Raw genomic sequence first — 17,561 nt, 5'->3', positions numbered from 1 at the left:
GTGAAGGAGATGAAAAGAGAAAAAAAAAGGATGGAGAACACTGTGGAAAAACTCAAGTTAACACAAAATGAAGGCTGCATGGAGCTTTTCACTTTACCTGGATCTATAGGGTGCAACAGACCAAAAACATTGAGTGTAGAATAGAACAGAGGAAAGCATTTTGTTTATCGGGCCTAATGTTTGGGATGTAATCATGAGTCTCAGTGTATGCCTTCCAGCATCTCATCTTTGTTGTTCCATGCTGGTTTAATTTTGTTTTACTGTATTTCTAAACCAGTTTACAAAAAATGTCCAAGTAGCAGCACGGCTGTCAAGTTGTTTGACAAGCTGTAGAAGACACACAGAAGAAGAGAGTTGTGCTGAAAAAAGCAAGCTGTAGTTAAATATCTTAGAGCGTAGATAATGCTTTAATTTATAAGTTAATGCTGATGTACAATGTGAGTGATCCTGCAAGATACTGTGTAGAGGCCCAGCCTATGAGCAGCAAGAGCTGGAGTGTCATTCTTTGATGAAGCCAAGAGCTACAGATAACAGCAAAGACTCATCAATTTAAGTTTTTGATGCCTTTCACTTTGATGTCTTTATTGCCCATGGCACCAAATAATAATGAACCACTTTTAGCAACAGGGACACTTCAGTCTTCAAAATTACTTTTTTAAATTACCCCTTGAATGCAATCGATTCCCTGATATATGGCTTTTGTTTTGTCCAAATATTGAAGATGTTTGAGTCTGAATAATATGTGTTTTGCTCTCTTTTCCAATTAAACATGAAATGTGTAGACTGCCTTACATACATGACATCGCCCCACCAGCCAATCTAGTGGTCATATATGGTTTGATATACTTGGGGGTGGGGGTGGAAGGAGATGTGGCTTCCTGGCAGACCTCTTCCTCTCCAGACAGGAAGTTGTTTGAGCTGAAAGCACTCAGGAAGAGCTAGGCCTGCTGACAGTGTACAGGGAAATAATGACTTAAAAACCACAGCAATCAAAGAAACTGTGGATGCAAAACTGACGCAAATACTGTGGGTAGAAGAATATTCTTACACGACGTGTATCAACTCTGGAATCGGGCAGTAATCAAATTAAAAGCTTAAATGCAATTTAGGGAGGAAGAAAGAGATAAAGAGAAAGGGGAGAGATAAACTGTTTATTTTCAGGATGTGAAGAGGGTAACAACTTTTCCCATTCAAATGATTTCCATTTGTGGCAAAGTAAGCTAATGCTGATGAAGACATCAGCCTCCTTTAAGTAACACCATTCCCTAGTGTACTTAGCAGTTCAAATTTAAAACTGAGCCATTGCTAAGTCAAAAACAATATTTAAATGAAGCTAAGCATTTTGTGGGCGCCATGGTGATTCAGTGTGTGATGGGTTTGATCCACTGCTCTTACTCGCCCACCTCTCCTGTCATTCTGCTCCCTGTTATCTAATGACCCTCTATTGTCAATATTTATAACATACACTTTATCTCAGACCACTCAGTTGAAGTGATTATTGTTTTTCCTTTTTTAATAAAATCTCATGCCCTCCACCTTGCTCTCTCACTAAATAAAGTTGCACTTTTATAATGCATTAAGAAGAGGGGCCCCTGCTAGGAATACACAACAGAGAAGTAAATGTTTACATAGATTAAATAATGAAGCAATACTTATTTATTTTTATGATTTCAAGGGGCTTGGGCAAATTATGGGCTAGTTTGCAACAGTATTTAGAATAGTCCCCCTCGTTATTGTCACATTAAGTAGCCTAATGTTATTTAACATCAGTGAAAAATATGTCACAGAAAAATATGACAATGTGAAAGGGGACGAGAATTATAACCTGAATTTGCAGCTTCCCTCGACTTCACGGAGACCCAATCATAATGTCTGTTTACAATTCCTCCCAGGTAGAAAAATCTTGCTCCTAAAAGTGCCGTCCGAACAGCAATAACGTCACGTGTTTTAAGTAGTAAGTAGTAAAGTAAAACTTTAGCTAGCTAGCAAGTTAGTTAGTTATGCTAAAACACCGTTGATATAATACATCCATGTAATATCCAGCTACACCAAAGGCAGTTAGCAGCTACAGTAGTTGGTGAACCTATTGGAGCACTTAGCTAGTTATGTCACGTGCTGAGGCTTGGGAGAGTGTGTCGAGCACACACACACACCCACACACACACACACACACACACACACACACACACGTTAATCCAGGAAGTATTGGGGGAATTTTACTGTCTATGTGCGTATCGATCGACCACGGAATGGCATCGAGGCCATTGAGGCCACCAAAGGCGTCATGGATGACACCCAAAGCTTTCCACACAGTTAAGAAATGATTGTTGCGGAATAACATTAATAAAGTCTCCTTTCTACATATTTGTCTGGATACACAAGGTAATAGGTAATCTAACAACACATAATGAGGTCACAATTTTTCTGGTAAACAGCTATCAACATGTGTGACCCTGGCACAATTTTGTCAATAACTAATTAAGAAAAAGTAGGCTATGATAAGGTATGTTTACAATGCATTTACTACAAACTACGATTTCTAGTCACTGTTCCATTATCTTTTATTGTGACTGTTATTGCCACTATTCATCACACCCCCAACCGACCCCATCAGACACCGCCTGCCAAGAGCCTGGGTCTGTCCGAGGATACTTCCTAAAAGGGAGTTTTTCCTCACCACTGTCGCACTGCTTGCTCTTAGGGGAATTACTAGAATAGTTGGGTCCTTGTAAATTATAGAGTTTGTTCTAGACCTACTAATCTGTAAAGTTTATTGAGATAACGCTTGTTGAGTTAGGAATAAATTGATGCTATAAATAAAATTGAACTGATTTTAATTGAATTTACAACTCTACAATACAGACGAAATTCCTATTCAGGTCAAATAATCTAATAGGTCACAGAATACGGTGTAAGACCAGTCTAACTCAGCAGGTCAGGTATTCACAAACCTTTTATGGTAACAACTGTTTGCAAAGAAGATTATATGTGCATTAATGCTTTTATATTTTAAAATATTGTAAAGCATTCTACTTAAGTGAAAATCAGTGAAAGCCACTTGTGTCTTGAATTGGACAGGATTTGAATTAGCATTGACTGAATGAAGTAGGGAAGTAATTGGGGTAAAAAGACTAACACACATTGTTACATAGGCTAACAACTTCCTATCTGACAGTTGGCCCATGGGTGGAAGAGCAGGATCTAATCCTTGACTTGGACGACACGGTTCATGTAATATCAATCCTTGGTGAATTCACTGCAGCAACACGGAGAGCCATCTTCTCTCCAGTGCACACACAGTCATGCACACACACACAATCACACAGAAGTGGAGAGAGAAAGAAGGGGTGGTGGTGGTGGTCTTGTAACATCCGACCCAATACTGATGCTGACAGCAGGAGTCTAATCACAGATCAGCTGGGATTAAACACCTGTCATCTGTCAGAGTGGATTGATCACTGTCCAAGGTGCTGAAACACGCAGGCCTCTCTCGTCATGCATCTGTTTTTCTCTCACATGCATAATGTATAATGTTGGTGAATGAATCCAATGAACTCACTCCAAATGTCCCTCCAATCCTGCAGTGATCCCTGTTTCCTTTGAACAGCAGGAGAAGCAGTGCAGGTCAGGTGTTAAGCTATGACCCTGGAGGAGCTATAAAACACCAAAGCACTAGTGGATTGGCAATTACCCGGTGATATGATACAAATGGATTTGATTTAGTGCTTTTCCAGCCTTAGCCATCCCTTAAAAGGTTTTACAATACAAGCCAGCCTTCACCCATTCATACGCTGATGGCAGAGGCAACCATGCAAGTCACCTGCTCATCAGGAGGGGAGTAGAAGCAATTAAGGGGTTCAGTGTCTTGCCTAAGGACACTTTGACATGTAGACTGCAATGTCAGTGCAAGGGGAAATTATTAATTAAATTTAACTATTTATGTTTAAACCAAGAGAAGTCTATGTCCTGATAGCTGGAAAAGAGATAAAACAGCTGTGATGTTACATTATTAACCATCAATAATGTAACACCCTATTTCAAATACTGTTGTTTCTGTAGCACTTTAAACGATGTGAGAACCAAGAAGGCATTATAGAGCACATACATTCTATGAATATGATGGAGTAGGCTGTTCCAAATGCTTAAATAACAAGTGCGAAATGATAAAAATAGTGTTGGATTTTGTGTGGTATCCTTTAAATTCGCATTGCTGTACTCTCTTTTTCCCTTTCTTTTAAACAATATGAGTCCAGTTTCCATCTCTAGATAAAAAGCGCATTGATAGGCTACATCAAAGCGTGGCGCGTCTCTGGTGACCACCGATCCAGGAGGGGTTTCCCCAACTTTTTACGCAACCGGTCACTCTGATTACATCCCAGAAATTAAATCAGGGCACACCACACAGGGGGATATAGTTTCACCACATGCAAGCTACAACACAGAAACGTTGTGTCCTACCTCGGAATGTAACTTTGGCGATCCTGTCACCTTTTCCCCGAAGGTGAGCGACCGTCTTCAGGTGGACCATTAAAGCCATCATTAGTCCACACTGGCCAGGGGAGTGATTTGACTCCGCACGGATGAAACTTGAACCGGTTTGGTGCAATCTGTGTTTAATATTCTTTAGGTGAGCTTCTCCTTGCGTCTGGACACAAACACCGTTTTCCATACGGGCAGCATAGAACAAAAAGAAAGAAAAATTGTGAATTAATGATATACTCCAGTTAACATTTTCCCTCGCTCCGTGCTCCGTGGCTGCTGGGTCTGTCGCGCCTCTCTGGGCTGGCACTTGGTTTTACTCTGCTACTCGGGCACAAAGGGCGGGGGTTGCTTCAGCTCCAGCTTGAGGTGGTGGATGCTCTAATTGGAAAAGATCAGTCCACCTCTCGGATTTTAGGGAAATTCACTGCTCTTTTTTTCAAGGAGTAAAAATCTTCCATAGTCATGAGCATACGTAACACATTAGTATTTTTTACTTTTACTGCAGACTGCCTGGCCATTTAAAAAATACTCTTAAATGTATGCAGATATTGTAGTATATTAAGGATAGACTATTCCAACAAAGTCACAGTTTGTATTCCCCATCTTCTAATAAAATTGGAATTTTAATGTTGTATGCTACTAAATACAGAGTTTGAATGACCTTTTACATGTCATGTAAATCATAGTGGCTCCCTGTAATACTGCTATAAAGACTATTTACAATGACATGTATTGCAGGATTTAGTCTTATACTTTAAGACAGATTCTGAGTAAAATACAGTTGCCAGGCAACTTCTCTTCTGAGCAGGAAAATGAAGACTATTTCCCCGGTTCACCAGATTGTAATTTCCCCATTGGGGATCAATAAACAGATTAAAATTTAAATTAAATTAAATTAAAATGTTGGTACAGTGAGGAACCCTTTCCGAGCACTATTGCATGGGTATTTTTTAGTGTCATGAGTATGAGTACTAAACATAAAATATTTGAGAACATCTGGCCTATGGCCTTTTTGAACATGTTCAGCTCAAGAAAAAACTATGTACGCAAGTCTTCAGGTGATGCAGAATTTTCCCCTATCGCAGATAAGTAACAAACTAAACTGTGCTTGTCATTCTAAAAATGCCACGATTTAGGAGTATCACAGTTGCACTGAAGGCAATAGGAGCCCTTTGACAGCAGTGTGACGTTTCCCAGCAGACACAGGGACACAATCAGCACAGCTTGTTGGTTCTGCCAGGATATGGAACTGCCTGTCAGACACCACTCATCTGCTCATGAAAAAATACATAAAGTGTGTGACCATGTAGTGTGGTCTGACGGTTGGACATGTATATTCAGCAACTGTGTCGCTTCTATTATTTTTCCCTCTCTTATTGATGTAAATGCGGAAATCAAAATGAGAGGAAATAACAGCACAAGAACACACACACACACACACACACACACACACACACACAAGACAGCTCAACAGTACCTCAACCTACATCCCCCAAAATGATCATACAGTGGAATCGACACCTCTCTAAAATAAAAACGGAACATTATAACCTCCATGAAAGTATTATTTATTGCAGAATTGTTGTATTAGGCTGCATTGATTTTAGCTGACCTACCAAATAAACTGACAACTGAGTGTAAATCTAAGGAGCGTTAAGGAGTAGTTTTCCCTCATAGCTTATTGTTTCTGTTCACTGCACTATTTTTAGTAACTGTCTGGACCGTTACAGTAATTAGATGTTTTTCTTTCTTTCTTGCGATTCTCCCAGAAAATATGGGAAACACATAAGACAATGATGGAATGAAAGTTAAGTAATGCATCATCTCTGTATATGAGCTACCCCACAGGAGTAGCATGTAAAAGCCTAGTGTGGCATGCTTGGCATACACAATGACAACATATCGTAAAACTGATGACAGAACTGAAACACAACACTCCATTCATATAAACTCAGCTGGACGTGCAGTCTAACTTGATACAGTATATTATCAAAGATGGCCAAGTTATCCTGCATCCTGTCACCTCACTTAAGGGGTGTTATGTCAGGCGTGGACCTGATGTTAAAGACCTCAGGCATGCACATAATTGCTACTCAGTATACTGAGTTGCCTGTGGAGAAATCTAACCCGTGTGTGTGTATGTGTGTGTGTGTTTGTGTGTGTGTAAATGAGTGACAGTGTCTGTGCACATTTGCAGGTGGCAAGTAAGAAATACAACTATCTGCTTCCATAAGATTTTTTTTTTTCAGTTTAAAAACAGATTCTGTTTTGTGCTGACTCATGCATTATTGAAAGATGCTGCAGTATATATGTGTGTGTGTGTGTGTATATGTGTGTGAGTGAGAGAGAGAGAGAGAGAGAGAGAGAGAGAGAGACTCAATCAGCACCTGTAATTACTGTATGATGTTAAGGCTTAGAGGGCAGAGACAACATAAAAAAGAAAAACTACTTATCCTGTCTCCTGGGGGCCGTGTAGATGACTATTGACACTGAATTGATTCAATTCCGGCCCCTACTTTTAGTAACCAATTACAAAAAAACAGAATGAGAGACACAGGTACTGTGTGGTGGAAACCTGGTTACTATTTATTGTAAGCCTGAATTTCCTGTCTGACCTAGTCAGACTATGGCTTTAGAGCCAAACATCATTCATTCATTCTTGAACACCATAAGAGATGGTTGAAACGATCTTTCCCCAGTGTAGATGAAGGCTCGGGCCAACAGAGGGAGACCTTGGTCTACAGTACAACCACCTTCAAACAAGAGAATAAAGCCATCTTTTGACAAATGGTCGATTAGATAGATAGATAGATAGATAGATAGATAGATAGATAGATAGATAGATAGATAGATAGTAGATAGATCATTATGAAAATCTAAATGACAGATCTGAGCTAAAGTTCCAATTATTTCAGTGTGAATGAGAAAACGGTAGATCAACCTCTGGGCTGAAGACAGTGTGAAAGGAGAATGGATTCAGTAATTGCCAATAGTTTTGTGAAACGTTTCCTCTTATATCAAAAATGTTGGCCAGTTTTACAGAGAATCCAAAGAATCTGTATCTGGGAAACATGAACATCGCTAACATGAAAAAAGTGCTGTAGAATTTTTGATTAAAACATCTAGATGTTTTATTAAAATGTCAATCATTTTAACTTTTATCTACACACTAAACGCATTTTTAGAGAAAACACCAACTCTACTGCTGCAACTGGAAAACATCTGTTCTAAACAAAACCTTAGCTATGTTTAATAAAATGGTTTGCTGCTCCATCTAGTGTTTCAATTATTTCAATGGAAAATGGGAGTCATTGTGCGCACACAAATGATCATTTATTAAATTATTGGCCCATAGTCACTCCCGGTGAAGTGACTTTGTCATGGAAATGATCCTTAGGTGGTTCAGGTCTGCTGTCATGTTCTAAACCTTGACTTATTCTGCCAATAATCAGTGGAGTACACCCTGCAGTCTTTTTTTCTCTCCCTCCACCTGTTACCAGACCTTCAGTTTTGGATGAAATCATTGGTGTTCCCTGAAGGGGGAGACATTTTATTAATGTTATTACATTATGTTGTCCAAATTTAAAAGGCACTTTTAAAAATCTGAGACATAGGCTATATTGTTGAGGAACAAAAACATTGCATTTAAAAAAATAAAAATTTTGAGAACCTATGAGTCTTATATTTGGAGACAGCACTAAGTTTATAAAAATGCGTTTTTTGTTTTTTTCAAATTCAACTCCACAATGATTAATTACTTCTTTCAAATCCGAATCGACTGCAGAGGTTTGTGGATGTGAGATTCTAGATTGTTTTTTGAAAGTTTTTTGCTGACATAAAGAAGCCGATAAATACTGGTGAAAAGCAGCATTCCCATCGGAAGAGGGGAGGGGAGACGTGGTGCTGGTGGGTCCCAGCCTCTGCATCCAGCTGGTGCGTCGCTCCGCAGCAGTAGCGCGCCACACTCACCATGGCTGTAGCCGCAAGCAGGACGCTCTTGGCGCTATTTCTTACGTTTTGCGCACCAGGGTGCGGATGGACAGGTAAAAGATGTGTTTACTTTTTTCTGAGCAGGTGCACGTTTTGCGCTTATGTGTTATTCAGCTTGATAATTGCTGCTGCACTGTTGCTTTCTTCTCTTGTGGTCTATTGGATCCAATTTGATCGATGAGGCAGCGGTTGTTTGAGTTTGACCAGCTTAATACGGCCATCTGTGCGTTTTATTGCATTAAATGCAATGTCTTTAACTCAGAATATCGATGTTGTTATATAGCATGTCTAAGTATGTTATGTAGAATATCTAAGTGCGCGTTTGCATGTCCATGTCTGTTCGGACAAGCCTTAAATATTTCTCCAGTTGCTGCAGATGTCATTTATCATTTTTAGTTGCAGCCATTAGAATATTTAATTAATAGTGTTTGACTTGGTGTATCATTTGCAGATGTGACAGGTAACCTAGTTTAAGTGAGCAATTATAGCAAAAACAGACTTTGACTGTATTTATTTTACTGTTGGTACTTTATGGGTGGAAAATATGATGCTGGCCTCTTAGCATAAGTCATGGAACAAGTCCTTACCTCATACAGTAGGCATATGCTGCAAGAGCTGTGATCAAGAAATAGGATGATAAAGACCAGGCTGCATCATTGTGCTTTCTTCTGAGGGGTATTATGCCAAATGGGTGACTAATCTGGCTGATTGTGGTAATAAATGGCCTTAATGTAAAACTCCGGAGAATTAAAGTGGTGTAATTTTCTCACAAACTTTCTATGGGCAAAGTTGCTTTGCTGCTTTGAATTTCAATCACCAGCTATTAAACAGAAATGGGTGAAATACTTCTCATAGTTCAATATTATTAAATTAATTATTTTCATTAGAACATTTTTTTGATTTTTTCATTTCGGCATAGTGCTACATCAGAATCAGTATCAGAATCAGAATCAGCTTTGTTTGCCAGGTATGAGGACACATGGATGTAAGATTTATGAAAGACACAGAGACCGCAGGACACATGTCTTTTTGTTTCTTAAATACTGTTTGTAAAATAAACCTTGAGGGAAAGAAGCCCCTATCCTCCAAATGGTCAAAATATCCCAAATATCAAAACTGCCATAGAGTCTGAGGAGTTTTGGAGGTCAGTAAGCTAAACCTTTTGGCTGAGTTTAAAGGCGACGTTACAGCCAGCCTTTTTTCCCCTTTTCTCAAAACACTCAGTCCACTTATATTGTCAGTTGATCTGTAAGTTTCTATATGCCTCCTTCTTGACTGTTAGCACTTAGCGAATGAGGTCATTGCTTTCTCGGCAGCTGCTATTTGTTGTGGTCTTTTCCTCTGAGTCGTTTTCTTTTCCATCTTTTAGGAAGTATTTTCAGAGCGTTTTTTCTGCAACACCCTGCTCCACATTCATCCACTTATATACATTCACACCTGGGAGCTACTCACTGTAACACAACCACAGTTCACTGCTCCGCTGGAGCAGCTTGGAGTCAAACGTCTTCTTCTTGACAGTAGTTGTTAAGGGAGAGAAGAGTGTTACTTATTAACTATCTACATTCACGTGTCATCAGCTTGTCAATCTAAAATTCTACACAAAGAAATTGGGCACTAGGGAATGTCTGGGCAGCTAGGCAGGAGCTGTGCAAATAGAGAGAACAGAAACAGTGTATTTGGATTATAACAAATTTCAACTTCTTCTGTGCAGCCACAGTCCATCAACTCCTGGAAAGTGTTGAGTGTGGAGAGTAATTGGGGTGGAGAGTGAGGGGAAAGAGGGAATCATTTATTGACAGGCCAGTGGAATTTGATTTCTCTGCTCCACTTACAGCAATGTGCGGTGATTCTGCAGGAGCACCCCCGTGCCAAATCTCCCAGAAAAACTTTGCATTGGGAAAATATGACAGCCAGAGAGGCAGCACAGATCCCATTATCTCTAATATTTTCCACAATACTGGGTATGTTTGATCACCTGTTTTACCCAGCAGCCCCCCCAACCTGAAACTTGGCTGCCTGTCAACCCTGCCAGCCATGGCATGTCTGGTGTCATGATGTCATTGAGGCGCCGTTCCAGTTGTTTTAACAAATACCACCTGGGTTGTGAGCACCCCTGTCCCAGCGGTAGGTGTCAGCATAGTAAGTGTGTTGCAGGAAGACATAGCGTAAACATTGTTGTCTTCAGATGTCAGTCTTCAGATGTCAGTCTTCATCAGTGGTGGTATGTTTGAAACATTTTGGAAGTCTATTGGTTCAAGCCTGTGACCCTTAATGTTGAAACGCAAAGCACGTTTTAAAAACTGTAATTGTACTGGCCAGCTACTGTTGGTAAATGCACGTAACCCTCCCAGGTTAAACAATTACTCACGTCAGGCTGTTGCTTTGTATAAAATATCTATGTATAAGGCATAATTTCCAATAATAAAATGACAGAATCTAATCTGACAGATAGGTGATTGATTGTGCCCATGGTCATGGACTTAGTCTGGTGTGTTGAGTTTATGACAAAGTTGATTAATGGGAAGAGTTTAATGAAGGACAAAGGTCAGAGGGGATGCAAGGGTGACAGAGGTGAAACCAAGAACTCTGTAGCCTCTGGCAAGCTCCCTATAAGAATTAATGTTACTTTTTATTTTTAAAGTTAGATGAGAAAAATGCCCCGATCGGTTGTTTTTACGACCATGTTGTTTACAGTGGCAGCGCCCTGTAGTGGCCATACTAATCATGTCGAGAGAAAAGCCGAAAGTAAGGGGACTAAGTATAAGAGCGCCAAAACTCTGCATAAGGAGGTAGGTTGCGACGGTGAATGGGTCTAGGAAACACCAGGAGGCCGGGGTTTTTGTCCTCTAAAAAAAATAAAAGTAAACAGCGTGTTTTGTTTTACTTCACAGAAAAGTAGTGTTTGTGCCTAAACCTAACCAAACTGCTTTCACAATGTCATTGGCGTGTTAAAAACGCAACCGTTACGTTCTGTAGTTTAGATATGACAACATTCCTTTGGGTTGTATTTCCTGCCACTGCTAGGGACGCTAATTTATGAGACACACCTGTGGGACGTATTACAGTGTAGAAAAAAAAGGACCTAGATTGGTGTATGGTTCTGAGGACTCGATGCCCCTCTCATAACTGTACACCAAACAGCTACTGCCAGAAGATCCTTAGCTTAGCATAAACACTGAACAATGCGGAAATTCCCTCTCCAGTTTTTCAGATATCTGTCCATTAAAACTGGACTCCACCCCAATACAATGAAGGTGAATGGGATTTCTTTGTGGGGCTTAAATCAAAGTGCACAAAGTACTAACAAAATACATTAAAAAAAAAGCAAAAAAAAAAAAGCAAAGCAACAGCAACAGCAACATCTATCAGTTACTCATAATAATCGACAGAGCATGCTGTGACCATGGGACTGTTTCTTCAGTAGAAAGTATTTTCACTGAAAACCGTTGACAGTGAGGTCTGTGAATTGTCCAGAAGAACATTTAGTAACAGTTACAGAAACAGTTTTTGGTAAAAATATGTTGCTGTGGAATTTTTCCAATGCTGTGAGCATCATAATAATGAATTCAACTGAAAAACCAAAAACCAAAACTATCTGCCGATCAGACTTAAGTTGAAGCTCGTTTTTTGTTCAGTCTAACAGCAACATAGGATATAATATAAGACATAAGATAAATAGACTAATAAAATAAGACTTTATTGATATCAGTGGTAATTTCCCATGGTGTACGTATATATTCCTAATACTAACAACAAGGCCCTGCCAAGAAACACCGCAAGACATGTTTGAGGTTTCGTTCATGTCTGTCAAATGGATGTCATGCTGCAATGATTTAAACAATATCTCAAAAACAGGAAAGTGTAAACTTTTACATCAATTGTCTCTAGCACCTTTTCTCTTTGATAGCTCTACAGTTATCAAAGAGAAAAGACACCTCAGTCAGTTCAAGTCTTTGTTGTTGCCATATCAGCACATTATTGTTAGAATCTAAACATTTACTGATGTGTATGACTTCAGTCTAAAGAACTTACAGTACGGACAATCTTAGCTCACCACTGCAACATTACCTTGTTAACCCATCCACACATACCTCCTTCCCCACACACACACACACACACACACACACACACCTTCACTGGGGATTCTCATTATTGATGGGAGTTTGTGGAAGATGACAGTTATTAGGGGTTAATGGCAAACTTATTAGGGGTGAGTGGGGTGTTGGCGTCTGTGATTTTGTGTGCGAGGTGAGAAGGTGCTCTTGTAAAAGTTGGGCACATTGCAGGTGCATGAGCACATGAGCGCAAGTATTTTCTAGAACAGTTTAACAAGAATCCTTGACTTCAGGGCTTACCTGCATAGGCTTCTTGTACCACACTACACATGCACATACACGTGTGTGTCTGTCTCACACTCTCTCTCACACACACACACACACACACCCACACACCCACACACACACACACACACACACATTTATCCTTAAAGACAGTGACATAATGACCCTCAGGCCCTGCCCTCATTCTTAACATACTTAATACTTTCCACTGTCTAACTCAATCTCACTCTGTTTGCCTGTCTTTTAAATGTTATATTATTGCCCTGGTGTCCCATGGCAACAACCTTATAGCCCCCCTGATTATGATGTTACAACCACTCAGTTGCTTAACTGCTTCTCAAACTGTTTATTCTTGAGTGGCAGTCATGCGTCTACTGTGCTCAAAGGAGTCTTGATTTAATCAGAAATATCTGGTTTACCCTTGAATCATACATTTCCAAAGACGCCAAATCTCTGAATGACTTCTGGACAGAGGAGCAGATTGCTTACTACGTAACACGTGGCCTTATTGGAAACAGGGTTAGAGTGAATGAAATGCATCTCGTCTTGTGTCAATGGAGTAACAAACAGCTGAAAAAATGTACTCCATTGTAACCCTACATTTAATGAGGCTGTAAAGAGCAGATACTGTGTTTTGTTCATGGAAAACACTCACACTTTTTTATCTAACCAGGTACATAAATTCTGTATCTGAGGGTCTGTGTTGTCTAGAAACAGCAAGGAGACGTTCTTTCAGCGCGCAACTGAACATAGAGTTAAGCAGAGACAACATTGTAGACCTCCAAAGAGCTGCGACCAACTGGACACTGCAGCACATGAAGACTGAGCGGCAATTATTCCTTAAAGTGAAAAATTTAAGTGCAGATCCAGCTGGGCTCACAACTGCATACAACAAGAATTCATAGCGATGGAGTTATTTTGTGAAGATGCTAAACTGAAACTGCTGTAAACCTTTGGCCAGCACAGACAGACATAATGGCCAGCTGTTTATGATGTGAACAGACAATACTGACAATTAAATGTGACAGCGATGAATGACCAGCTGCCAATTAAACCAGCAAATCCCCTCCATTTACAGCGTAGCCAATGCTTGAATACCTACTATTTGGTTCTTGAGATTTAAAGCTGCTATAATCAATACATTTGTGATACCAATATAGTAATAAACAATAAATTGCATTGAAATGTATCACCAGATTCTGCTGTTCCCCTCAGCTCTTTGGAGCATTTTAGCATCTTTAAGTTTGGGTCACCCTCATCGCTCTGATCAGATAACCTTTTTTGGCAGCATTAACAAAAGCTTTCACGAATCCAGCAGAAAACACACACTAGCACACAAATGTAGTGCAACAGCATAGTTATGAGCACAGCATGAACTCAAACAGTGCCGTATAATCAGTCTTCGTATATAAGTCAATCTTCGTTGAGACCCGCGTCTCCAGCTGTATACATAATGTGTATTGCTAATAATTATTTGACTTTGAAGAAAGCAAAAAAATTCAATTCACGGACATGGATCATGGGTATTGGGTCAGGGTTGTAAACACGTCTTAAGTACTTTTCTTACTTATGTTGAGTCAGCTGAGGTTTCAGCATCCATGTAAGCACCCAGGCACGAAGCCAGTATTTTGTGCATGATGAATAAGGTCAGCCATTTTAAATATTTCATTATGCTGTTTATTATTTTCCATGTACGCAATCTCCTCTTGGGCCTTTTTCACAGCTTTTCATCTTTCATACAGGCTGGATTCATCATTTGATATTGTGTTAAAGTCAAACGCAATGCTTAGTTGTCCCAGTATCATCATCTCATGATGATGGTGTATTTGTGCTTCATCTGGATCAGTTTCTTCAAATGCCAATTATAATAAATCCTGAGGAAATTGTACCGGTGGCACTGAAGAAAAGGTTTAAATCAGTTTACAGAGCTTTAACTGTAGACCCACATACTGCTTGAATTTGTAGGGGAATTTGTAACGGATAAAGACAAAAAAAATTGTTAAAAAAAGCTTTACATAGACCCAATTTATCCTGACGTCATTTGTTTTGCAGCAGAGAAGCCCCTACGGCCACACAATGGAAAACAGACTTCTGTGGATAAGGGCCTGAAGGAAAGCTGGGAGCCTTCTATTCATCTGGATGGAAGACCTGTGGACCGCTTCATCATCAACGCCAACAAACCCACGAGGTCTCACCGCTTCACAAAAGTGGTGAAGAACAGTCACTCTCCTCTACTGGAGGATGTAGGTAAGGCAGAAACATAGAAAGAATCAAAAAGAGAGTAAGTGCAAGACAAGAATGTGAGATAAGTCACTGAACCGATGAATAGGTTTCTGATGGACCTAAGGTTGTATTGCCAGACAAAAAAAGTCATTAAGAGGAAAATAGATGGACAAAGAGAAAAAAAAAAGAGGTTTGGCTTAAACTATGGAGTAAGCTTTCAGATCCTGGAGTTCTGCACTTTCTCAAGACAAGTGCCAAGAATGAGGAGAGATGAACACAGCTGTGTACAAGGCAGAGATGCCAGGAGGTGAGGTGTATGCACATTTGTGCGAGCGCATGTAGGATAGAGTTTATCAGAGGATTAGTTTATCATTGGATATGCTGTCGTCCAAGTTTGCAAGACAGAAAGAGTACTGGGGGCTGGTGTGCGTGACTGGCCATCATCATCTTGGCTCTGCAGACAGTGGCTATTTTAGGTTTTAGTAGGAAATTATCTCTCTCTTAAAAGAGTTCTTAACAGCTTCTTAATTCCTAATCCTGCCTTGTCAAACATAAGACAGGTCTTTATGTTTCTATATACATACAGTTTGCCGTGTTGACACTGTGAAGCCTGCTTTTCTCATTATTCCGTTTTGTCCTTGGCCTCTTAGAGCCATACTTCATTAGCGGCTCAGAGTCTGCAGCCAACCCTTCATTTACAGATCCAAACCCAGCCCAGCTCCTTTAACCCAAGCCCCTTTGTTGTGGCCACTTTGTGTGTGTGGCTGCACATATACTGAATGTGTGCATAGTGGGCATAGTGGTGGAGGATAGGGTGCGGCCAAGTGTTAAATCATGCATTGTCTTGTATAGGGTTTGTGTGTGTGTGTGTGTGTGTGTGTGTGTGTGTGTGTGTGTGTGTGTGTGTGTGTTTGTGTGTGTGTGTGTATGTGCTCTGGCGGCCTTGTGGTGTCTCCAGCACTGCTTAAATTTGCCATAAGTTTCTGGCAACCAAGCAGCATCTCACTGTTGCCTTTCCAGAAATTCCTTGCAGATTGTGTGTTGTTCCCTAAGCAGCATGAGAGCAGCATCAGTCATCATAAATTACACCATGCTGTTTGCCTCTACATCGTTGTGTCTGGCCTGCTGCTGTTAAAACAACAAAAATGGAGAGATGAATTATCAGGAACAAGGGGCGAGATGGAGAGTAAATAATGAGGCAATAAGGGGAAATTGCAAATCATACACAAAAAAGAAAAATACCATATCCACTTAAACATGTCTTCATCAGGTAGAAATGATTCTGTAAATTTGGTTTGTTTTTAAATCTATATAATTTAGGGCTTGCTTACCAATCTTCTATTGGCAACAACATTTAACCTATTTTGTTTGTTTTAATTTTAGACCCTGAATGGGTTAACCTGGATGGCTTTGCTGTGTTGGGCGGTGCACCTGTCAGCAACACATCAGCAGGTAAACCTGATCTCAAGGCATCTTTACCAACACCAAATGAGAGTGGTATGTCTCAGTGAACTGACGTACATGTAAAAGTGTGAGGTTAAATCCATTATAAGCAGTTTTGTGAAATGATCTGCTGTCATTGTGGATATAAAAGGAACCAACAAATCTAATGTCACAATGCAATTTCTTGGGGCTCACTTTTTCTGTCCCATTTAGGATCAGTTGAAAAAACACTTCCTGGTCTCTGACTCAGATTTATTTATTCAGCTTGGTGTTTTTCTTGCAATTGATCCAAATTCAACAGGTAAATGAGTTGTGTTGCCTTTCATGGTGAACAACACTTTAATAATCACATTTACCAGTCACTGCTTTTAACAGACTGTAAAAATAACCTGCGAACAAACTTGTGGAGAGGCAGGCTACACTGTGGAGTGTTCAGGGGTGCCACCGCTTCTCACCTTAGGTGCAACACAGCAAATCACACAGCATTTCTCACAGAAAAATGATCTAGTCAATATTGTGTCCCTAGCAAAAGCTCACACACAAAGCAGTGAAGAAACCTCACCACGGGTGCCTAGCCTCCAAACAAGATGGCCCCCTGCTCTGAAAGAAAGAAATAAATACAAAAATAATCTAAAACAACTGTAAGGTAACCCAGTTAGTTCACTCACAAAAAGCCAACAATAAAGGGGCAGCACAATGAATGCAAATCAAACCTAAATTAGATGAACACAAGCTAAAAAGAAACATGAGATAACCAAAAGGTGAAACTAGATCAAAACAAATTACACACACACACACACACACATAATTAGTACAAAACACACAAAAAATGACAAAAGGCAAAGTAAGTTAGGAGGAACCTGGAAAAGAATGGAGAATACATTCAACCAGGCTCAACCTTACTATATATAAAAAATCCATTTAAAACCGTGAACTTACTCACCACTGAGATGGGACATTAGGGGAACAAAATCACTTTCCCAGGGCAGGAGGGGCAACAAGCATTCCCTAGCAGTGCTTCAAACAAAAAGACGATCGACCACTAGTCTTGCTTTGCCAGACCCTCCTCAAAGGAGAGTCTGG

At 40.0% G+C, this 17,561-nt stretch overlaps 2 protein-coding genes and 1 long non-coding RNA gene across 17 annotated transcripts in view; 1 reads left to right on the top strand and 2 right to left on the bottom strand.

Annotated features, from left to right (window-relative positions):
• The window catches only part of otofa (otoferlin a), a 70,443-nt gene extending 65,650 nt beyond the window's left edge, over positions 1 to 4,793 (bottom strand). For 9 of the 15 annotated variants that reach the window (XM_034900157.1, XM_034900156.1, XM_034900162.1 and 6 more), the window contains exon 1: positions 4,459 to 4,792. In XM_034900157.1, coding sequence (XP_034756048.1) covers positions 4,459 to 4,669 — 211 coding nt within the window. In that variant the 5' untranslated portion in view covers positions 4,670 to 4,792. Of the gene's footprint in view, positions 1 to 4,458 lie in introns of all 15 variants that reach the window. The other 6 variants (XM_034900159.1, XM_034900168.1, XM_034900170.1 and 3 more) reach the window with 2 other exon arrangements.
• A 3,558-nt stretch (positions 4,794 to 8,351) lies between these two features.
• fndc1 (fibronectin type III domain containing 1) overlaps positions 8,352 to 17,561 on the top strand; it is a 37,973-nt gene continuing 28,763 nt past the window's right edge. The window contains exons 1-3 of the mRNA XM_034900293.1: positions 8,352 to 8,525; positions 14,865 to 15,059; positions 16,419 to 16,487. Coding sequence (XP_034756184.1) covers positions 8,453 to 8,525; positions 14,865 to 15,059; positions 16,419 to 16,487 — 337 coding nt within the window. The 5' untranslated portion in view covers positions 8,352 to 8,452. The remainder of the gene's footprint in view (positions 8,526 to 14,864; positions 15,060 to 16,418; positions 16,488 to 17,561) is intronic.
• LOC117961538 lies at positions 16,781 to 17,437 on the bottom strand. The gene is made up of 3 exons (XR_004660430.1): positions 17,407 to 17,437; positions 17,044 to 17,078; positions 16,781 to 16,966 (listed from the first exon to the last, which is right to left on the bottom strand). It is a non-coding gene; the product is annotated as an uncharacterized LOC117961538 (long non-coding RNA).

The sequence above is a fragment of the Etheostoma cragini genome, chromosome 18 (assembly GCF_013103735.1).
Source record: "Etheostoma cragini isolate CJK2018 chromosome 18, CSU_Ecrag_1.0, whole genome shotgun sequence".
NCBI classification, from domain to species: domain Eukaryota; kingdom Metazoa; phylum Chordata; class Actinopteri; order Perciformes; family Percidae; genus Etheostoma; species Etheostoma cragini.
The sequence above is the reverse complement of the archived record's forward strand: the minus strand, read 5'-3'. Positions and strand labels throughout refer to the sequence as shown.